Source organism: Bos indicus, chromosome 28 (genome assembly GCF_029378745.1).
Source record: "Bos indicus isolate NIAB-ARS_2022 breed Sahiwal x Tharparkar chromosome 28, NIAB-ARS_B.indTharparkar_mat_pri_1.0, whole genome shotgun sequence".
NCBI lineage: Eukaryota > Metazoa > Chordata > Mammalia > Artiodactyla > Bovidae > Bos > Bos indicus.
Genome location: NC_091787.1, coordinates 45,879,443 through 45,903,110, shown reverse-complemented (window position 1 = coordinate 45,903,110; position 23,668 = coordinate 45,879,443). Strand labels below are relative to the sequence as shown.

The 23,668-nt window shown below is 40.6% G+C and overlaps 1 protein-coding gene across 5 annotated transcripts in view; it reads left to right on the top strand.

The window, feature by feature from the left end:
- Nucleotides 1-23,668, top strand: part of COG2 (component of oligomeric golgi complex 2) — a 62,699-nt gene that overhangs the window by 29,875 nt on the left and 9,156 nt on the right. For 4 of the 5 annotated variants that reach the window (XM_070782187.1, XM_070782186.1, XM_019953852.2 and 1 more), the window contains 10 exons: nucleotides 15-176; nucleotides 1,321-1,386; nucleotides 5,341-5,421; nucleotides 7,202-7,305; nucleotides 8,821-8,929; nucleotides 9,964-10,143; nucleotides 11,764-11,888; nucleotides 14,765-14,891; nucleotides 18,605-18,744; nucleotides 22,975-23,036. In XM_070782187.1, the coding sequence (XP_070638288.1) occupies nucleotides 120-176; nucleotides 1,321-1,386; nucleotides 5,341-5,421; nucleotides 7,202-7,305; nucleotides 8,821-8,929; nucleotides 9,964-10,143; nucleotides 11,764-11,888; nucleotides 14,765-14,891; nucleotides 18,605-18,744; nucleotides 22,975-23,036 (1,051 nt within the window). In that variant the 5' untranslated portion in view covers nucleotides 15-119. The remainder of the gene's footprint in view (nucleotides 1-14; nucleotides 177-1,320; nucleotides 1,387-5,340; nucleotides 5,422-7,201; nucleotides 7,306-8,820; nucleotides 8,930-9,963; nucleotides 10,144-11,763; nucleotides 11,889-14,764; nucleotides 14,892-18,604; nucleotides 18,745-22,974; nucleotides 23,037-23,668) is intronic. The other variant, XM_070782185.1, reaches the window with a different exon arrangement.

Here is a 23,668-nt window from a genome sequence, read left to right as displayed (position 1 = left end):
GGTTTTATTTTCAGGAAGACTTTGATGTCGATCACTTTGTGTCTGACTGTCGGAAGCGAGTCCAGCTGGAAGCACTCAGAGATGACCTGGAGCTCTACTACAAGCTGCTTAAAACAGCCATGGTTGAGCTCATCAACAAGGACTACGCAGACTTTGTCAACCTGTCAACTAACCTGGTAAACTTGAAATCCACACTTCCTACCTGTCAGTGTATTTACACATGTACTGCACACCTTTTTTCTCAGTCATGTTTATTCTTAACAGCTATGAGTCTTTTTAGAAACCTTTTAGTTATTTTTTTTCCCCCAGAAATTTGAAGGGGTTGCTAATCTTATTATTAAAGGAACTAAACTTTCTGCATACATTTTCTTTTTTTTTTTTTTACAGAGCCCCTCCCCCTGCATACATTTTCTTGTTTTTAGTTTGATTATTTTTTGAATGACTTATTAAGAAGTGGTGAAAAGTAAAGGATAGCAGTACCAAGAGTGTTTGTTTCTGTTAGTTGCTAATTGATTGCCATGAAATCTCACCAGTTTAGACTAATTTCCGAGAGCAGATACCAACTCCTCTTAAGGAAATGTTTAATTTACTTTCAAGTACGTGTGCTAGCCAGAGATAGGTTGAGAAAACATTGGCCAGTATTGATCATTAAGAAGCCTATTTTTATACATTTTATAAAAATATAGGAATTGTTTATAAGAAGCGTGTCAATTACTTGGAAAAAGTTGTTTAGAAATACTTGAGTTTTCATAGCTGTGAAAGTCTTGTTCATATTTTGTTTTTAAGTCTGTCAAAAGAGGTATGGAAAATAGCCCTCTCTATGGGAATTTCAAGAAGCTTGAGAATAATGAGCCATATTTGCTTTTGGGAAATACACCACTAAGATAAATGTTCCAGTAGGATTAGAAACCCTGAAAATTTTATTTCCATCCTATTTAACTTGGATTTTTCTGAAGGGTTGTAATAATGCTTAGGAGAGATGTAGTCCATCAGACTTTCATATCATAAACAACAGAGATAGCTATTTTTCCTGTTAGTTTTTTAAGTCATTTAAAAAATTTCATCCAAAGACAAATTGTGCATAGAAATTTTTGATTTATTATGACTTTCCTTATTTTTATAGTTCTTATATATCAACAGGTTTCTCACATTCAATGAGCAATATTTATGGCAAAGTAACATTTTTGTTATGTAGTTACTAGCAGCATATAATTGTACAGAAAGAATAACCTAAGTCTAATGCTGCTGTGATCATTAAGCACAGGCTTCACTGTTAATCCTGGCCCTGATGTGTTTGTGCCAACGTGATTTCGCCTTCAGGTTGGTATGGACAAGGCCCTCAGTCAGCTTTCTGTGCCTCTGGGACAGTTACGAGAAGAGGTGCTGGTAAGTCCCCAAATGCTGTGCTCTGCTGCGTCGCTCAGTCGTGTCCGACTCTGTGCGGCCCCACAGACGGCAGCCCCCCAGGCTCCCCCGTCCCTGGGATTCTCCAGGCAAGAACACTGGAGTGGGTTGCCATTTCCTTCTCCAACGCATGAAAGTGAAAAGTGAAAGGGAAGTCGCCTAGTCGTGTCCGACTCGTAGCGACCCCATGGACTGCAGCCCACCAGGCTCCTCCGTCCAGTCCCCAAGTAACAGTAAACAATCTACCGTGAGGCATATTACACTGTTTGCCTTCTCCAGGAATTCTTTTATTAATCTGTTATATTGTTGCGATTGTTGCCGTTGGTGTTTTTCAATGTTCCATGATTATAGTATAATACTTTTAAAATGTAAATGATTTGCATGTGCTATTACAACCTAAGAACACATTTGGTTTGAAGATGGCAAATTCTCAAGAGTAGACACTTTGAACGTCGGGGAGGAGAGGGTGTTTCCGATTTAAACTTGCTGATACCGCCTTCCCCATGTGTAGGTGGGTTCCAGCCTAGAACTGCCTTACTTACAGTTTAGAGTTTGTCATTTCACAAGTGTTTTCCCAGACAGTATTTTATATGTAGTTAGATTCGTGGACCAGTTTATACCAGCCATTTAACCCCTGATGTAACTGCAGGATAAAATAAATGTCATGTAATACTTAGTTTCTCTGAGAAAACCTCTCCCTTGGGAATGGAACCGTCTGCCTCTAAGCCCTGAGAACAAGGACTTCATCCGGGAGAACAGTGGAGGGGGAGTTTTGGCATCACCTCTGACAGAAAGCCGTGCCGCCCTGTCCGCCTCACCCTCTAGGCTGTGCTGGCACCTGGCCTTCCACTCCGCCTTAGCGGTGAAGACGGCACCGTCACTTCCGCGTGTGTCAGCACTGGAGCACGCCAGACCAAGTGGCCTTATGCACCTTGCCTTGAGACAGCACCTGGCACATGCAAGGCTCTCAGTAGATAGCGTAGTACAGAGGTTCTGCTTGGATAAAAGCTGTAGGACATGCAGGACAATGGGAATGTCAGGGCTGACAAGTCCGGAGTAGGGTAGGCAAGAAAAAATTCGTACAAGAGGTTAAGTTGTGAGCTATGCCTTGAACTAGCAGATTGTTTGAAAGTTTGTGTCTTGTTTGAATTTTACAAAGCTTATTAAAGTGCCTTTTGTTGGAATGGAAGAGAAAGAAGTTTTTGGTCTGCTGCTGGATTCCACACCAGCCTCTGCATGGCCTTCCTGCCTCCTTTTCAGGACTCCTCTTACTTCTCCCAATGTGTAGCCATGACATTTCCTGAGCTCCGTCCTTTATTAACCCTCCACTCTTCCTCTGAACTGTCTCCACTCTGCTGACCTGTTCTTGAACTCCCTCGACTGCTCTCATGCGTTCAGGCTCCTGTCCTACACTGCCAGCTGCCAGCACCACCTCCCATCCCTTACTCTGCAGCTGTCTTTATAACCATCCTTCTCCTCATCAGCCATAGACCTCACCTGCCTTTTTATCTCAACTCAAGAAGCTTCTCTGAGATTTTAAGATCACTGAGGGATAAGACTGTTTCTATCTAATTCATCGTTGTATCCTCATTGGCTGACAGTTAGTAGACATTTCATATTTGTTGAATGAATTAATTCACTTTTTATAAAATTTTTGTGATTTGTCTGGTGGTGGTGGTGGTGTAGTCACTAAGTCGTGTCTGACTCTTGCGACCCCACGGACTGTAGCCTGCCAGGCTCCTCTGTCCATGGGATTCTCCAGGCAAGAGGACTGGAGTGGGTTGCCATGTCTAGTTTATTCTAATCGTTTCTTTTACCTTTGTTTTGGCCTGATTCTTCATATTTTGTTTAATTTATTAGCTTCTGGACATGTTTCTCCACCTACGAGCTGCCTTTTCCTGGCCATTCTGTTCCTTACTCCTTGATTCGTAATATCCTTAGAACAGCATGGCATTGTGATGTATCGGTGCTTAAGGATTGTTTAGTTCCTGATAGAATCTAGTCTAAAATTCTCCTAAATCATCCCCCCACCCGTTTATTTCTACTTCTGTCCAAAACGCAGCTGCTGGGCACGCGGGTGCACCCTCCAGCCCCGCCTGTGCCCTGTCAGCCGTGCCTCTCCACCCTCTGTCTTCTAGCGACTCCTCCCCTCCTCTGTCGGCCTCCACAGGCTCTCCAAGTCAGACTCGAGTTCCATCCCCTGTGCCAGATTTTCCTGATTCTTTGATTCAGATGATTCTGTTCCCTGACCACGTTTGACGGTGATTGTATATGTATTGGGTTGGCTAGCAAGTTCCACTGGTTTTTAAGTAAAAATAAAAGACACAGTTTTCATTTTCACCAAGAACTTTACTGAACAGTGTATTCACAGTTTTGCTCCACTACCTTCTGCCGTTTTTCTCAGGCAGCTTCATAATTCCATCTTCCCAAAACTTTTTATATTTTTGAGCAAAGAACTGTTGCAGGTGTCTTTTATGGTCTTCCAGGCAATTGAAAATTTTCCATTAAGAGAATTTTGTAAAGACCAAAATAAGTAGAAATCTGAAGGTGCAGTGTCTGGTGACTATGGCGGATGAACCAGAACTTCCCAGCCAAGCTGTAACAGTTTTTGCCTGGTCATCAAAGAAACCTGGTCTTGAGTTATCCTGATGCAAGCTGATGCGTTTTCTGTTGACTAATTCCAGATGCTTTTCGTCTAGTGCTGCCTTCAGTTTGTCTAATTGGGAGCAAGTACTTGTTAGAATTAATCATTTGGTTTTCCAGAAGGAGCTCATAATAGAGAATTCCCTTCCAGTCCCACCATGTACACAGCATTACTTTTGGATGAAGAGCAGCCTTACATATGATTGTGGTGGTTCATTTTGCTTGCCCCACGAGCTCTTCCATTCCACATAATTGTACAATATCCACAGAGGATGAGATGGTTGGATGGCATCATCGACTCAACGGACATGAGTTTGAGCAAACTCTGGGAGACAGTGAAGGACGGGGAAGCTTGGCATGCTGCAGTCCACGCGATTGCAAAGACGGACGCAGCTGAGCAACTGAAGAACAACAGCAATCCCCTTTTCTCTCTCCTGTCACAATTTGTTTTAAAAATTAAACATTTTTGTTATGTTTAAGTAGAGAATTACCTGTGGAAATATGGTCAAGAAGGTTCTTTTTTCGCTTCAGTTATGTGGAACCCAAATATCAAAACGATTCACATAACCAAGCTGGTACAAATGGTGTTCAACAGTTGATTTGAATATTTTGAGTATGTTGGCCATCTCCTGCATGGTATAATATTGATTGTTCTCAGTTAAGGTCTCAATTTGATTGCTGTCAACTTCAACTGCTCATTTCAACCGTGGCGAAATCTATCCAGTTAGAAGTCTCCAGCACAGAACTTTGCAAGGCATTTTGACACTTCAGTCAGTCAGAGCACCTTCTCCATACATTGCACAAATCTTACTTTGCATTTCAGTTGTATTTTTACCTTTCTTGAAATAATAAAACATAATACACAGAAAATGTTGATTTTTTTTCCTCCTTTAATATTAAAATGACTACACAAAAATTCAGTAGTCTTTTTTTTTTTTTAATGCACACTGATATGACAGCTGTCACAATACAGTCTTACAAAATTATTTCTAATGAAATTAAAGACAGCCAAGCACTACTAGAACCATCTTATGGTAAAAAGTAAACTAACTTTTTTGCCAACCCAATATTGTTATTCTTTTGGCCATTAGTCCTCTGTGATCATGGCTTTATATGTCATTTTGCCCTCAAATCATGAGTACCCTCAGCACCAGTTGTATTTGATATTATGTATTTTTGTCAATATCTACATAATACTGGCCCCAAGATAATTAAGTTACATGGAATTTAATGTATAAGTTTCGTAATGCCACAAAACAATTTGTGTAATACGTTTTCTTTATTCTTTTAAAGAGTCTTCGGTCATCTGTCAGTGAAGGAATTCGGGCAGTAGATGAACGACTGTCTAAACAAGAGGACATTAGGAAAAAAAAGGTATCCTTGAGTGTCAGACTGTTAAACATGGGCTTATGGTGGCACCTGGGAGCTAACGGCACTTTCATGGATGCAGTGTGATGGCCTCCTCTTGGTGCCTTTGCAGAGAGGAGTGTGGGATCTTCCTTTCTCTTTAGGGATCAGCGTTCAGCCAGGCTCCTGAGGGGTTCAGCCAGAGCTGGGGCCCAGGTCTTCTCATTCCTTGGCTGATTAAAGTTCTATTAATAAGAACGGTGTGGTAACTAACTGAAGAAAAAGACAATGTTGCATATTCTTCTCGTGCTTCATTAATGATAGCATTAAAAGTTTTAAATACAGATTTCTTATGCTACACGCCAGCTGAAAGCCTCATGTCTTCTCAACTCACCATATGAACCTTTTTTCTTTTTTCTCCCAAAACTGTTTCTGTGCTTATAATGTCATGTTAACTATTTGAAATAAAGCAGAATTTTAGAGGTACCCAAATGGACACAAAATTAGCATTCCTCAATTTTTCCAGAATAAGAAACCGTAATAATGGTATCAGTGAAGCATTTTACAGTTTAACAGGCATAAAACTAATTTCTCAGCACCCTTGTAAAGAAGATATTCAAATTTTAGTGATTAGGGAGCAAGTAGGCCTGTAAGGCCAGCTCTTGGAATGTTGTGCTGCAGGTTGAGACACTGGTGTGTTGCTCTCTCATTCTGCCACGTTTACTTCTTTTGCTTCCGCTTCTTAACTGTACCTCTGCATGCACTACTTTTAATTTTTAGCAGTCTTATGTTTTGATTTTATTTTCTGACTTTAATGGATATAATAATACATTATATTATTATATGTCCATTATATATATATAATAATAATATATAGTATATATTATATCCATTAATATTGGATATAATAGGGTTAGAATTTGAGACAATTATCAGCTTTTGTCCAGAGATTTCAAGCATGTAGTGCCTTTCTAGAAAGGTTGTCAGCTCTGTGAGAGCAGGGACCCCGCCTGTTCCATCCCCTCGTGTCCTCCCCGTCTGGAACAGTGTCTGGTGTCCAATAGGTGCTCAGTAACTATTTACATATTTTATTTTGTCTTTTTTTTCATCAATTTTTATTGGAGTATAGTTGCTTTATAATGTTTTAGTTTCTGCTGTACAGCAAAGTGAATCAGTTATACATACACATATATCCCCTCATTTTCAGATTTCTTTCCCATTTAGGTCACTACAGAGCATTGAATAGAATTCCCTGTGCTGTACAGTAGGTTCTGGTAACTGTTTGTTTAATGAGTGACTTTATATCTTTCTGTTCTTTTAAGGATGGGATTTTTTTATAATGCTCAACTTCTTTGATAATGTTGTGTAATAATGTTGTTAATGAATTGATGCTTAAGCATATAATTGTGTCATATACATGTAAATAGGATAAAGGTGATCAGAAGCTACAGTTATAACATGAAAAAGGGTCATAAGAAAATAAATGTAGTACCCATAGAGAGGTTCATTTAAGATAGGAAAAGAAAGGAATAAAAGTGTGGGAAATGAGAAAACAAGAAGTCTAGTTTTCTTCTTTTTTTAACTATAAACTTATAGTAGAATATTGAAAATGTGCTTCTTGATACCTAAAATTAAGATTTGCATCCTTGGGAATTCAGTTTTATGTAGAAGTATTCAAAATATAGAATGCCCTACATAGCCTAAGTTGACTTTTTGCTTTGTATTTCCCTGTATTTAGAATGGGGAAATAAGATAATTAAGATTAAATATCGTGATAACTTTTTTTCCCTTAATTATTATTTTATAGATATGTGTGTTGCGGCTTATACAGGTTATTCGATCAGTTGAGAAAATTGAAAAAATCTTAAATTCTCAACATTCTAAAGAAACATCTGCACTAGAAGCAAGCAGGTAAGTATTTTCTTTACTAAATATTACATAAATTAATACTTCACATCTAGCCTAATTTTTTTTTTTTTTGTAGTTAAAATTCATTTCTGAAAAAGGAGAAAAGCCAAGTCTATGGTTCAGTGTTTTTGAGTGTAGCTTGTGGAAAGTGGAGGGTGTGAGATGGCAAAGTTTATAATACATCCTTATAAAGCCTTTATGGTTATGGGCCACAGTTCCAATACATCACTTCACAGGGAATCAGAGGAGTGTGCTTTTATTGCAAGAATTTTATCTTTGGAATTGCTTTATAGAAGCACTGGCAAAATTTTGTTGATCTTCAAGATATGAATAGCTTTCCTCTTTCCTAAAGTCATTTAGACCAGAGTAATGCCCAGAATATTGCCACTTAAGTGTCTTACCCTAGGATTACATCATTAAGAAACAGGATAGGCACGTTTAGTTAACATTTGTCAACAAGAAGAAAAAAGCTTGTGAAATTAGAAAAGGATGACCATTTTCTTTGTTACATACTGCAACTGTCTTATCTTTCTAGTCTGAATTTTAAATCAGCCAGGTAGGTGAGTGACTCAGAAAATGAGCAGCTCATACCAGCACCATGGGAAGCACCGTGGTGCCGTGGACAGATGTGTGCTGTATATTCTACGGAGCAGCCTGAGCCATGGAACTCCACTCCTGGGGTCATTGACAGTGGAAGGCTAATGGGAACTCCTCTGGCAGGGTTGTCAACACTGAGATACCGTCAGCCCACACCTGGCATGTAGTAGTAGGCCCTCAGTTCAGTTCAGTTGGTCAGTCATGTTCGACTGTTTGTGACCCCATTTGATGGGTCATCCCTTCTGACCCATCCAGGGGAGCTGTTTGTCTCCAACTGTTCCAAGTCTCTTGCCCTCAGCTGCCTTGGCAGCTCCTGCCAGCTTATCCTCACTCGACATCCACTGTACCTGCGTTCCTGTTTTCTTTCCAGTTTTGTCCATTCCTACTCTTCCTTTGATAGAAATGCATCACAATGACTTTTTCTGTAATACTGTTCCTTTGTGATATTCCATGTTTAATGTAATAGATAGTATGCTGTTTCTTGCTCAGAATCACCTTTGAGGACTTTTTAAAAATTCAGATCAGCAACTTTGAGTTGTAGAGGAGAGACAACCAGGGCAGTGTAATATAAATAACAGGGTAGAGCTAGAGAGGGAAGGGAAGTTAAAAATGAAGAAGGCCCTGAGCGGGAGAGCCTGGGGAGGAGATGCAAACACCCACACTGGCCTGGCCGCTCTTGCTTCTCGGCTGGGCCCTGTGGTCGGCCTGGCAGTGTCAGGGGCTTATGCTTAACTATTATAGTTTTCCGCTGTCCTAGAACATGCTGTAGAAGCTCGTGGCACAAAGGATGCTACAGCTTCTACCTTATAGCAAGGGGGCTATGGCAAAGCACAGTGAAAGCATCAGGATTGCTGATCATGTGATATATTCTTGGGAATTAAAAACCTTTAGGAATTAACTCTTTTTAACTGTCTCCACTAGCCCGCTTTTGACTGGACAGATTTTGGAGAGAATTGCCACAGAATTTAATCAGTTACAGTTTCATGCTGTTCAAAGCAAAGGCTTGCCTCTTTTGGACAAAGTAAGACCAGTAAGTGTTGTTTGAGATTTTCACGCTTTAGTATTTAGGAATTTGCTAAATAATTTTGAGTTTACCTGGTACAGGCAGACCTTGTTTTATTGCCCTGAGATTCATGGTGTTTCACAGGTATTGCACTTCTTTTTTAAGAAAATGGATGGTTTATTGCAGCTCTGCTGTCACCATGCTAGGACCCTTTTAACAGCACTTGCTCACTTCAAGCGCTGTTATCTCTGTATCTCATTCTGGTAGTTTTCACAGTATTTCAAACCTCCACCAGCAGAATGATTGTAGCCTAGTGAAGGTTCACACGATGATTACGTTTTTTAGCAATAAAGCAGTTTTTAATTAAAGTATTTAAGGTCTGTATCTTGTTTTTTTTTTTTTACACATAATGCTTTGGCAAAGTCAGTATCCTGTATGTAGTACAGTATAAACACCCCCTTAATATCTGCTGAGAATCCCAGAAGCCCCCGTAACTGGCTTTATTGTGATAGCAGTCAGTTCATTGTGATGGCCTAGAGCCACGCCTGCAGGACTGCCAGGGTGTGCCTGTGTTGTTCTGACAGTTGCTGATCTGCAGGGTTTTGAAACTAGCTTTGAATTTTCTCTTTCAGTTTTTGTTTTTTAGGCTCCTGCCTCCTAAGTGTTGCACATTATAGATTTTGTGTAAAGACACAGGCATATTCTCTGAATTATAAGGGTAAAATTAATTGTAAATTTCATGTAACTTGACACACTATATGATTTAGTCAGAATTAATTTATCTAAAACTCTTGACTGGACTTTAGAATCATGATATTTGTCAGATTTACTCTGTAACTTAAAAGAACCTCATTCTGAAGTGCTATTTAGATCCTCCTTTGATACAGCAAAGATTAACTTACAAAGAGATGTGAGGAGGAGGAGAGATTCATTGTTACTCTCCAGAAAATGTTAATATTTAATTTTACATATCTTCTGTTGGAATAAGAAATGTATTATGTGTGTGTTTGGATCTTTAGAAATTATTACAACTGGAGCTTTTTAACCTGTCTGTCTTGCAGCGTATAGCTGGTATTACAGCCATGTTACAGCAGTCACTGGAAGGCCTCCTATTAGAAGGTCTTCAGACTTCCAGTGTTGATATTATTCGGCACTGCTTACGCACTTACGCCACAATTGACAAGACCCGGGATGCAGAGGCGTTAGTTGGTCAAGTCCTCGTGAAACCATACGTAGACGAGGTTTGTGTACTGACGACTAAGGCCTTCATTCAGCAGATGTTCATAGAGCATCTGCTCTGTCTTTGGATGCTTTACTGGGTGTAAGGGGTAGTTTCGAGGCCTTTCTGTAAAGATTCTCAGTTACTGTAGTACCATCAGTTGTAAGAAAAGGTTCGTCCCTGGTGGTTACAACCAGCATGCAGGAGTCAGGCACCTTCTCAAGTGTTTTTTCTGATGCTGTAGCCCAGGGATCATGTTAATTTAGTGGGAGGAGGGTCTTGCCTAGGGAGAAGGAATGTATCAAAACGTTTTTAGGTCAGTTTTATGCTATGTACATTGTTTGCCACTAAATTCTTAAAATGAATCTTTACCTCCCGGCCTAGTGGGTAAAAGGGAACACGTAAGCAGACACCAGCGCTGCGGCTCCTGGCAAGGGGCCTGCTGAGACCCTGAGCGTGGGAGTCTGCCGAAGGCTGTCTTCACAGAGATGTGCTCTAAGTCTCGAATACTGAGGAGTCTTTTAGCCAGGAAGGTGGGAGGGAGGAAATAGTCACTGATGTAGGACTTTCATAGGCAAATGAGCAGCATATACCCTAAGTCCAGTGTCCTTCATCTACAAGGATACAGTTAAACTTTGGAAAGTAAGCATATTCTGCCTTTGAGCAGCCAGAATATAGACTGTACCATATGAAGTTGCCAATACTCAACATTTTCTGACTCACAAAAACGGCAGCTTCATCTGGTTCAAACTGATAAAAGTCACAGGCGCATCCTCGGTGTCGGCAGACTCCCTTCAGTCCGCTGTCCGTGTGGGTGCTCCTTCTGTGCAGTAGGCCCACAGCCCTGTTCACCATGACTTTGGGGTGAAAGTCTCCCATTTATAAATGGAGGAAATTGAATCTCATTGATAAAAATGAAATGTAAGGATTAACTTCAGTAGTCCTTTCAGCTTTTGTTACTAAAAATAAATGATCTGTCAGTTTCCTCTCTTCCTATCCTGTTATATTTCATGAACAAGACAAATTACCTACTTTATTTCTTTATCAGTAAGTGAAAATCGTTAATAACTTATGCCTTTGTTTTTCATTGAACTGAACCTAATGTGCTAAATTAGAGAAACATTTGATGTTTCAGTGGCATATTAAATAAACCAAGGCCACATTTTAATTTTTTTAATTCATATGCTTATCTTGTCATTAACCTCTTGACTCTCAACCTTAACACAAAAGATAAAATAATAAAGTAAAATAAAATATATATTTCCATCTTTCTCTGTCTCACACCTTCTCCTGATCTAAATTATAGTAGAAGAAAAGGCCGAGGTCAGTTCAGGGAGGGGCTGTTGTCATGGGAAATTGTCGTTTTATTTTGTTTTCAATCTCGGGAGGGGAGGAGGCAAATGTGCTTGGCTTTCCAGCTTCAGGCCAGTCTCTCACCCAGCCTGTGTCTCCCCTGGGTCAGAGCTGTGCTTCCAAATCCTGAAACGAGTTCTGAGTATAGCTGTTACTGTTAGAAAACATGTTAGCTGGGGAGGAGGGGGCATGAGGAAGCATACTTTTGAGGTTTTCTCTATTATTCCTGTAATGTGTAATTCATATCTCTCTTTTAGATGCTTTTTAAAAAATGCTGTTCATTTAATAGGTGATCCTAGAGCAGATTGTTGATAGTCATCTGAGTGATCTCCAGCTCATGTATGATAAACTCTTGGAGTTCGTTCCCCATCACTGCCGCCTTCTTCGAGAGGTCACAGGAGGAGCCATCTCAAGGTAGTTTAAGCAGCTGTGCTTAGAACTTGTGCCTGCTGATCGCTGCTGCCTCGCTGGGGTCGGGGTCCTGTGCACTCCCCTGGTGATTTGTGGGTCGGGACCCTGTGCACTCCCCTGGTGAACTATTAGCATAGCACTGTGAGGTGGGCGTGGGTCATCGCCCCAGAAGGCCATCATCTTAGAAGGAAACTGTAATGAGTAGGGCGGAGGTGAAGGGAACATTGTTCTCAATTCACAACCCATACTTTCCCCTTTTCTATACTTTTTCCTAATTACATGTGAAATAAAAGTTGGTTTCCTTACATTATTCTAATGTTGTAATCTGTTTATAAATATCAATTCAGTTTAATTCAACAAGTTTTATATTAATTGTGGTTAAAGTCATCTTTAGTATTCCCTCCTCTTGCCTGATTTCCACACTTTTAGCTTTGTTTCATAAATACCTGACTGCCTTTCACCATCACCACTGGCCTGATCCAGGCGTTTGTCATAGTTTTATCCAGAATAACGGGATCTGCCCACCTCCTCTCCCTACCTCCACCCTCTCCCTTCTCAGCCTTTCCCTCTGCCCTTCAGCTGTCACACTTACCCACAGTTCTGATCTTTAGGCACTGCCTTCTTCCTAAGTCCTAGTGACTTGTTGTTGCTTAGCGGGGAAAGCCCAGGCTCCTGATGCAGCAGACGAGGCCCTTCGCGCTCTGGCCTCAGTGGCCCTTGCGTGCGGCACTCTGTGGGCTTCCCTTGCTCCGCTGGTCCCCAGCACACATTTGGCAGGCCTGTGTTTTTCCTCAGAGTCCTCTGCCTTTCCCTTTCTTTTTGTTGATCTGTCATTCTGTGTGAAGCCCCAACTCAGATGCCACTTCCTTCAAGAGACCACCTTTCGTCCTGAAGTCTAGCTTTAATCCTGCTCTCTTCAGGCGATTGCAAGCTGCTTTCACTTCTGTTGAGGACCAATTTCCATCTTAACAGCTTGCTCCCATCCTGCACAACCCATACTCCCCACCCTTGGCACAGTGTCTTAAGACAGCAACTATCCAGTGTTTGTGAAATGAAACACTCAGTCAGTTTGAAGCATTAGAAAGGCAAATAAAGTCCCTTTCTTCATGGAGTAAAAATTATTTTTAGTCTTAAGATTTTTTTCTTTGAAAGGAGAAACCTGGGGAATAAATGTGCTGATTGACTGTGAAGTACCCTCTCTGTTTCCACTAGATGATTTCAGATGAAGGCTTGTTTTGCCACTTTTTAATAATCATGAAGATTTAGTTGGATTGGGGGTAAGAATTTAATAGAAGTCATCATGTGAAATTAAAGAAGCCACAGTAATGAAACAACCTATCATTAGATTTCACAAGCCTAGTCTTGGTCCTGAAATGTCAAGTTTCATGCCTCACATGTTTGTTCTTTTCCACAGTTTTCAGTGTGGCAGAACTCATGTAGAAAGCTCAGAAATTTGAGTGTCTAGACTGTACCTTGGTAGGTCATCTGCCTTTGCTTCACTCCCCATCGTCTTGTTGCCCTGGACCCTCCCTTGCTCAGCATCTGCCTTTGGGTGCTCTGTATACCCGGCAACACCAATGATGTTCAGGAGTTATTTTCCAGAGAACGTAAATTAGCTTTTCTAATTGTTGATCTTGCATATTTAAATTTCCTTTTTGAGGCTTTAATTGTATATTTAGTTTGGAAATGAGGTGATCTTGGAATTCATTGTTGCTCATATTAGTGCATTTGTATTATAAAATCTTCAATTTTGTTCTCTCTTCCTATGCCTTATTAGAGCTAGTTCTTATTGTGATTAAAAGTATATGATATGATACATAGAATTGGGTATGTGGGACATAGGCATCTCCTTTCCCTCGTTGAATATAAAGAAAATCACCTTAATATAGAGCATGTTAGCAATGAGCAGAGTGGGTAGGTCAGTAAGATGATGCTGCCTAAAGGTACTCACAGATCTTTAAGTTCAGAGAAGCCTACAGAGCCCACCTTTTATTTATGTGCTATGCATTTAACACTGCTAATAGCATAAGTTAGCATAACACTGCTAACTACCATATGCTAGTCAGTGCTGAATGCTTTACCAACCGTACACCACCCTAAATGCTTCACAAATCTCACTCCATATAATGGCCCATGATTTTAAAGATGAGGAAACCAAAACTCAGAGAAGTTAAATGACCCGAGATTTGAACTCAGGTGCTGTGGCTCCTGAGAGCATGATTTTATCTCAGTGTTCTCTCTCACCTAAGTGTGTGAATTAGAAACTCAGAATTTGGCCTTTTTGCTGACAATGCAAAATAAAGCACGTGCATATGAAAACCATGAATGTTATCAGTGTTTTTGTATTAAGATTTGTAATCCAGATTTTACATGAAATAGTCATACAACATTAGACCTGAAGATAATCAGAGATAGCTGAGTCACAAAGCTGTTAGTAACTGGTAAATCAGTGTGATTTACAGTGTTTTAGCATTGAGTGGTGTTCAGGTTGAATGCAAAAATTGCTTTTCTTGTGGTATTAGATTGCTGCTTTTTCAGGGTAGTGTATAAACATGGCAGCCCATTTTAGGGGAGAAGACTGCGCCAGGGCAAGTCCGCACAGTTTTCCTTTATCCTTGACCCCAGCTGTCTGCTCTGTGATAATTGTAGGAGTCAGGACACAGGGGATGTATCAGGTTCTAGGTGAGAATGAGATCAGGAGTGAGATAGAAGTTTGGGCCTAAAAGCAAAATAATTGACAAATATAGTTGTTTTTAAAAGATTGAAGTAAATTTTAGGCTGAGGAACTTTTATTTTAATAAAACACCACAATGGAATTTTGCTTTTTGTAAGTATATGTTTCTGCTGTATTTGACTGAAATTTTTCTCTTATCTTACAGTGAAAAGGGCAATACTGTTCCCGGCTATGATTTTTTGGTGAATTCTGTCTGGCCAGAAATAGTACGAGGATTAGAAGAAAAATTACCGTCGCTGTTTAATCCTGGGGATCCTGATGCATTTCACCAGGTACCTTCCCCTCTGTTGTCTGGACTCTTGACGGTGTTAAGATAATCATGTCTTTTTCACACAGTCTTGGTTCTGTGGTTTATTGAAAATCACAATCTGAGTTGCGGAGCCAGCATTTACCTTAAAAATACACACATTGTTTTATTCAAGTCATAGTCTCTGATATTTGGGGGACTAAGAATATTTTTTAGAATGTAAGGTAGAATTCAGTCGAGAAGCAATTATGACTAGATATGGATGTTTTTTATCTAAATTTTTAAAAAGATCTTAAGGACCATTGAAAACAAATCTCTACAGTTGTTTTCGATGAAAAATCAAGTTTGTAGAACTCTGCTATATCACTTCGAAGGAAAACAAGAAGTAGTAATTGGATTGTAGTATATATTAGGGTCAGTATATATTATATCCAATTACTACTTCTTGTTTTCCTTCAAAGTGATATAGCAGAGTTCTACAAACTTGATTTTCATCAAAAACAACTGTAGAGATTTATATAATTAATATTATAATTATTAACGTAGTATAAAAATTTCCTCTGTAATCTGAAAGATTAGGAGGCCTTCATATTTCTTTTTTAAAAAAAAAATCATGTTTTTTATTTAAAGGACTTCGTGGTTGATAGATCAAAAGTAAACCCATATGTTAACTTTCCGCTTTTAAAGATGTTATGCAGTGTCCTGGAGAAGAATGAAGACTCGAGGCCAAGTGGCCTGAGTCTGCCGCGCTCTCCTGCTCAGTTCCCTGTTGCTCAGCCTCTTGGTGCCTCTCCTCTTCCTGCTCTGGATTTTGATTTTTGTTTTTTTATTCTTTTATTCAGTATGACAATCTTTGTCTTATAATTAGGTAGTTTATTAAATTTACAATGATCGTAGTGATTGATATATTTGCGGTTGTTTTATTTCTTCCTGTTTGTCCCATTTTTCTTCCTTCTTTTCCTTTCCTCTTCTTTTTTTTTTTCTTTTCCACCTTCTTTGTATTTTGCACTTTGGGAAATTTGTTTTTCTCATTTATTCTCTTTTACCCCTCTACTAATTTGGAAGTTCTGCCCTCTATTTATTTGTGTATTAAGTAACCTTAGTGGTTACTTAACAGAATTTAAAGTTACTGGTGTTCTTCAGCCTCCCAAACAGCACAGGATCTTAGATGCCAACCATGCCCTTCCATAGTATATATCAGGGTCTTATTTCTGTTTTAATATTTTTATGCCCCCAAGTTGGGCATTATTTTTATTGCTTTAACGTGGCCATCATCCTCCTCTCAAAATTATTCCACGTTTATCATTTCCTTTGCTTATTGTTCCTTCTTGGATGTTACACCTTTTCTCTTGGATCATTTTCCTTCCTCCTGAAATTCATCTGTTACGAATTTCTGTTGATAATAAATTTCACTTTTTTATGATAAACCCTCAGTTAATATTTGTTTGAAAATAACGTTATACCTTTTATGTTTGAAAGGTAGTTTTGCTGGAAGTAGAATTCTCTGCACTTTGAACTTTGTCACTTGAAAGGAGTAGTTGCTGTTGTTTCTTGGGAGTTACGATGGCTTTTTCCCCTGGCTCCTGTTAAAATTTCCCCAGTGACTGGTGTGCTGTTTCATTATGATATATCTAGTGTGGACTTCTTTTTATTTGCTGAATTTAAGATTTGTTGGGTTTTCTGAATCTGAGGATTGGTGGTTTTTTAAATCGTTTCTATATCATTTTTATTCATTAACTCAATTGTGCTTCTGTCTCATTCCTTTATCATTTGCTTTTAGAACTCTTGATTAATTATCCTCACTTTATCTTTCATGTTTCCTGAATTTACTTTTTTATTTTTCATCTCTTTGTGCTACATTCTGGGTAATTTCTTGAGACTTTTCTTCTAGTTCAAGAATCCCTTCTTCGGTTGTGTCTAAAATTCCTTTTCACCGGTTTCAAATTTATCATTATTTTCATTTCTAGAAGCTCTATTTGCCTCTTTTTCTAATTGTGCTTGGTTGCTTTGCTTACTAATTTTTAAAGTGTAGAGAGGCAGAAGTTGAGTGTGGTGAGCCTGGGCCTAATAACTTCACAACAGGTAAGAAACCAAATTTGGAACTTTATTATCCCAGAAATACCACTTATCTGTTCTCTTGGCCCTTGTTACAGTGTGTTGAACCATATAATTAAGTAATATGATTTTCAACAAGTTGTGTGACACTGAGTTTTGTGACTTTATAAAATAGACCTTTATAAATAAATAAAGTAGAGCTTTTAAAAATAGATACCATAAGCAGAATGAAGTAATGGTCTTAAGCATTAGCAATTTAGACCCTTTACATCCCTCTTTAGAGAATCATATTGATCATGTTAGGCTTGAGATTTTTCAGCTCAGAAGTGAAGCTTTCTGATGAAATGTTGACTTTAGAATTCTAAACCAATACTTAATGTTCGTGGTTACATTTCTTGCAAGAAATGCTTTCAGTTTTCAGTGTTAATGGGACATGCTTTTGAGAAGAGAGAAGTATTTTTGCATTCCTTTAATATCCATTATATGCAAGGGTGTAGTTTTTCCCAAAGGGGATGAGTTATATTTTTCTTTGTCTCAGCTCCTCACATCTAGACCACACTTAGGGAATTCAGTAAGTGTAGCTAAGAGTCAGACACGACTGAGCGACTTCACTTTCACTTTTCACTTTCATGCACTGGGGAAGGAAGTGGCAACCCACTCCAGTGTTCTTGCCTGGAGAATCCCAGGGACGGGGGAGCCTGGTGGGCTGCCGTCTATGGGGTCGCACAGAGTCGGACATGGCTGACGCAACTTAGCAGCAGCAGCAGCTCAAAACCAGCTGAAAGGAATTTAACACTATAGTAGTGTTTACTGTACTACAGTTCCCATGTAATCACAGATATCATATTTAGGTGATTGGTTTGGTGACCCAGAATAGAGCTTCTCTTAAGTGAGAAGTACATGGGAAATCCTGCAGTGTTCTCCCTAGAGCCTGGGGATTTAGAGCCCTTGCCAAAGGACGTTGTGGCTACAGTTTTGCACTGCTGACTGACTGGGCTTCTGGTTCCTCTATTTCCTTGCTTTGTTTCTGAGTAAATTCCCTCTGAGCCTGAGCAGAAGAGGAAGTGTTATCTCTATAGGAGATGATCATAAAAGCAGTTAACCTAGTGGTGTAGTTTTCTGGGTTAAATTAAACAATACAATTGTAAGCACTGTGTCCAGATGATACATGTTAAGTAAGTGTTACCTGCTGCTCTTAGTGGTGTTGCTGGATTCCCCTTGTCAGTCTTCATGCTGTCCCATCTATAAAAATGATGTAATTACTCACATGGTTTGAGTAATTTCTTTCCTTTTTTCCCCCCTCTCTTTCCTTTTTTTAAAGTTTCTACTTCTTCTCGAAAGGCCTTGAAAATATACCACCTAATCCGTGGTCTCTTGTGGCTCCTGGGCGGTTGGGGGCCCTGGGAGATGAGCGAGCACTGTGACTTGAAGACCACTGGCCTTGGAAATACCTGGGCATCTTGATGGGCTCGCCACCCAAGACCTTGAACAAGTCATAGAACCACTTTGGGCATTACTCAGTGTGCGGATCTTCAAAGGAAGATCCTGCAAGGTCCTAATGAGATCTTTAAACCTATGATTCTGTGTGTTGATCTTTATCCTGATTTCCATTTTTCAGTATATAATCCCGATTCTGGTTAGTTTACTTAAAATGAAAATTCCACCTGTTTGTTCTTATTTTAGAAATATACCATAAGTATGGATTTTGTAAGAACATTTGAACGGCAATGTGGATCACAGGCCAGTGTAAAAAGATTAAGAGCACATCCTGCCTATCACAGCTTCAATAATAAGTGGAACTTGCCTGTTTATTTTCAAATAAGGTCAGTAATTTATTCCCATCACCTCCACCCTTCTGAAATAGAATGTGAACACCAGTTCAGATGGACTGAACTCCGTCTCACAGCCCCTTCCTGGAGATCATCATATTATTCCTCGGGAAACAACTTAAAGCAGAAAGGCGCAGGAAGTATCATGATTGCCCAAGTTCTGGCTTATACGACAAAAGGATTAAGCTCTACTCTTCTGTCATTAGCACGCTGAGAACGCTAGACTCCAAGGGAGCGAGACCAGGTCCAGCTCCATTCCCAGGTGCTATGTCTCCATTCGCCACGAAGAGGGTCGCCCAGCAGCTCTTCCTCTCCATTTTCCTCGTTCATCACTTGCTTCAAATAGCAGACCTATCCTTCATCTGTAGTTTTGCACATCTGTAACATTTTTATCCTCAGAGGGAATCAGGAAAAGTATTCTTTCTTGAATATTGTTTGTAGCTGATTCCAACCATCAATTTATAAGAATTGTAGTTACAATTTATAAGAATTGTAGTTATTATTTTGGCTTCCTTTATAATCTTGGTGAGTATTCTGGAAAATGGTGACACTTTCCTTCCGGATAGCATAATGATATCACCAGTGTCAGTAAGTGGTCCTGTAGACAATTTGGGGCAATTTAGGATAAATTCTTAACAATGTATGTTCCCCTAGAAAAATAGATGATAATATAGCCATTTTTGCAGATTCTCTTGAATGAGATCACAATAAGTTCCTCCATTAGTTAGAATGGTTTTTAAAGACTTGGAAGCTTTTTGTTTAAATTGCTGGATGCTTTCATTAATTATAATGCAGTCCTTCCCTGGAGTTCTGAGGAATAATTACAGAGAGGGAAAAATATTAAATACCTTGACTTGTAATTACTTGCCATGATTGAGAATCTATATAATCATCTTTTGATGATGAAATCAAAGCTGTCAGACTGTTAGTATGGTGCTCTTTTACATACAATACTGAGCTTTATACTTAATTTTTCAAGGTTATATTATCATGTAGGTAAGAAATTAAGGATTTGTTTGTCTGAGATACTCATGGACTGCATGGGAAGTAATCGTTATGTGCTGATCAAGATGTAGCCAGGGCAAGAAGCCCTTTTGGTTTGTGAGAAAAATTTAGAATGGTGAAGCATCATTCTATAGTGTAAGAGTGCAGTAGAGAAATGATATTTAAACTTTCCGTGTGTCCTGTAGTCTACGTTTTGGGTTAGATTGCTTTAGATATCTAATAACCATCACAGCCTGTACTCCTGTTTACTGCCTCCACATGCCTCTTATCTAGTCGTTTCCCCAGGCCCCATACCCCCAACTTGGTGATCTTGCCCTGTCACGTCATTCTGCCTTCCGGAGTCGTGGGCCCTGCAGGGTAGCACAGCCTGGCCTCAGCCCGTTCTCCTCTCATCACAGGTTCTCTCAAAGCTGGTAATTGAGTCTTAAACTATGCTGAAACTCAGCCAGTCCCATGAAAGACATTTTTAATCTTCACCAGAGTTTAGCCATAAGCATTCAAAGGAATTGCTTAACTTTTCTGTGTAAATAGTTTTATTCAAAATTTATGAAATTTAAAAAGTTACGTTTGAGATACGAAGTGTGGAACCTGTTTTCAGTGCATTTGCTCTTTCCACTTAAAAAGAAATTCAAGTAATACTTTATAGAACACCATTCTGTTGATTTTTGTCAGTGGTTGGGTTATTTATTCTCTGGGATAACAGAATGTTCTGCAGACATGGCTAGTGTCAAAGCTGTATTGCTGTCTGATTCACTTCAGGGTCATTTAAAGTAAGCCTAAATGCCAGTAGGGTGGTGATGTTTCAACAGATTTCTAGGAAGGAGTATCAGTACTAATACTGCACTCTCAGTAGCAATCAGACAGTCCCAGGTCTGACCCTCTGCCTACATCCCCATCATCTTCAGGAAAGAAGGCACACCTCCCGCCACCACCATTCTGTGAGCACACGGGCACCCCTTCTGTCTCTGGTGCCCTGTTGTGCCAGCACTTCATTTGTTCTTACAGGAGTTTTGGAAAGTAGGGTTAGGAATTAGTTTTCATAGAAAGAGATTAAATGCACATCGGCCCCCAACAGCCTCAAATGGTAGTAAGTCAGTGGCTGCCTGGAAGCTGGGTGTTAGCCCCTTAAATGCTACAGGCAGTGTTATGTCTTTTTTGACTGAACTCTTGCTAGAATGTTCCATGCTCCCAGGATGGTCACCTGTGCTCTCTGTCTGCTCCGTTCAGCACATGCTTCACAGGGTGTAGCTCCTTCACAGCTTGGAGTCTGTGTGGCACTAACGTGCCTTCCTTCCCCTCCACCCTCCTCAAGTTGTGTCCGTGCGTCAGTAGAGCCATGCGTGGGGAAGGGGGTGTGTGTCTCCAGATCATCCCCATACCCAAATGTAAAAGTTGAGGAGTGTTTGTACTTGGGGTTGCCTTTCTTACAAATCCTCTATCAAGAGTAGAATGGCATCCCATATACATGTGAAAAGTTAGCATAACTTTTCAAATTTCAGCAAAGTAACATCTCACTTTGTTTATTTTCTAAGAAGTACAACCTAACATTTCAATCCTGGAAGTTACTGGCCAGCAAAGCTACTTGAGGGGCTGGTGCTGGGCTCCTGGAGGGCAGGGCGAGGGGGCGACTGGGCCGCACGACACGGACAGTTTAGTTTTAAGGATCTCACACCTGGTCACACGTAACCTGCACATCTGTGTAAAAGGCATTAATTTAGGAGTCTGCTGTATTTGTTTCTTGCACTTTCTCGTTTGTGTGATTTTCAGATTGTTGTAGCATACAAATAGTTTTATCCTGTGTCTTTACTTACACTGAATTATACCTGTTCCTCTGATGGCCACAGAACTTCAAGCTGACCTCTCTTCACGCTGCATTCAGTAGGAACTGTGCCGCATCTTACAGAAACCTCCCTTCCTTGGGGCTGTGAAGGTTGCCTCTGGCTTTCCGCGTTCTGAACAATGCTGCGTTAGTGTCAGGCCTTTTCCATGTTGAAGCTTACTTCCTGTGTTTTGTGTATTAAATGATTTGGGCAAAAGGTGGGATGAGGGATCTGAGCCTAATGCAGAGCTGGCCTCTCTCCACTGCAGGGCAGCCCCTGCCCTCTCCCCTTCACTGTGCTCAGGAGCACCGCCTCCTTTGCGGTCTCCAATGCTCTCTTCTCTTCCTCCACTTCGCTTCTGTCACTTGTTCCCTCTGTGCCTCTGCCTGCTGCTTGGAGAAACTCGCCTTTTGCAGGCTTCGCGGGGCAGTTGCTGAGTTCTTCCCTCCGTGTGGGGAGCGGCCAGCTCCAGCGGTCAGGGTGACCCAAAGCCCTCTGCTCTCAGCCGCTTGTGCCTTTGAGGGCAGGGCTGCTGCTCTTTGTGTGAAGTGCTGCTGCGTCTACTCTCCAGTTTCCTGAGGATCAGTTTCAGAACTGCTTTTAAAAAGCATATAAGTACTATCGAAAAAACCAAGATCATCGATTAGGTAAATTGATGTTAAGTATGTTCAGAATTTATTGGTAGCAAGGGAACTAGGGGGTGACAGAAGAATGCATGGTAAAGAAAGTATGAGCATGGAAGCGTTGGTTATACAGGTGGGAAGGAGGATGCTACGTAGGCAGCTAATTAAGGAAATAAATGCACACACAGTTTCATTTCACAGTCATAAAAATGTGTCCACATCAGGTGTTAAAACAGAAGTCTGTGAGAAGATGGTATGCAATGGCAAATAGCCAGCAGAGAAAACAGAAAACCCATCGAGAAAGCAGATCCTGAGCCTCAGGGTGGGCATGCGGGCAGCAGATATTTGATGAGCACCAGGCAGAGACTTGTTCTAGTTTAACTGCCTATTTTCAGTGATATGTCTCAAGCTGCAAACAAAGATACAGAATATAGCTTCTCCATTTCTTAGTTTGAGGGACATTTACTTTCTTCTGATAGTGTGGAGGTAAGAGGACTGGAAAATCCAGTCTTATGGCCCAGAAGTGATTACCTGATTGTAGGTGGTGGGACTTGCCAGAAATGGCTTCCTGGTCAAGTAATTCACATAAGTTTATTTCCTGCTCAGTAAGAAGAAAAGTCTGTGGAGGCCAGGCATCAGGGCTGCTGGGGCATCTCTGAGGCACTGGCCCTACGAGCAAGCAGGAGAAGGGTCCTATTGCCTGGGGTGGGGGCAGGTTGGGGGAGAGGCACCTGAAGCAGAGAAAACAGCAGTTTACACTCTTGTTTTTCTCTCAGATTTAGAGAAATAGCGGGATCCTTAGAAGCAGCACTCACAGACGTCCTGGAAGACGCACCAGGTAACACCCTCACAGTGACGCAGGCTGTCGTTAAGCGGGTTGATTCCATTCACCAGGTCTTCTTGGCGGCCTGAGCGCCCGGGAGCGCTCTGAACTTCTGCTGTCTTCCAGTAGTGTTACTTGCTCAGTCATGTCCGACTCTTTGCAACCCCATGGATTGCAGCCTGCCAGGCTCCTCTGTCCCTGACATTCTCCAAGCAAGATTACTGGAGTGGGCAGCCATTCCTGACCCAGAGATCAAACCCAGGTCTCCTCCATTGCATGCAGGTTATATACCATCAGAGCCAGCAGGGAAGTAAGTTAGACCCTGAAGATATAGTTTAACTTCTTTTTTAAAAAAGGTTTATAGAGCTTCCGGCTGTATAGAGACAATGTAAAGGATGCTTTAAGAACATGGGAAGGAGACCATATTTTCGTTTCTGAATATAATGTGTCAAGGGGATATAACCCCTGCTGTGCTTAAGTGACAGCCTTTCTTGTAGCCATGTGGCCACCCTCCACTTCCCTCTCAAGCTAAGGTAAAGGATCAGAATGACCCTTCCCTCCAGAGGATGACTCAGCCCGGACTGCTGCCTCAGGCCTCCAGAGCCCTTGGGCCAGTCCTGGGACAGGGGGCAGGGACTGGGCTCAGC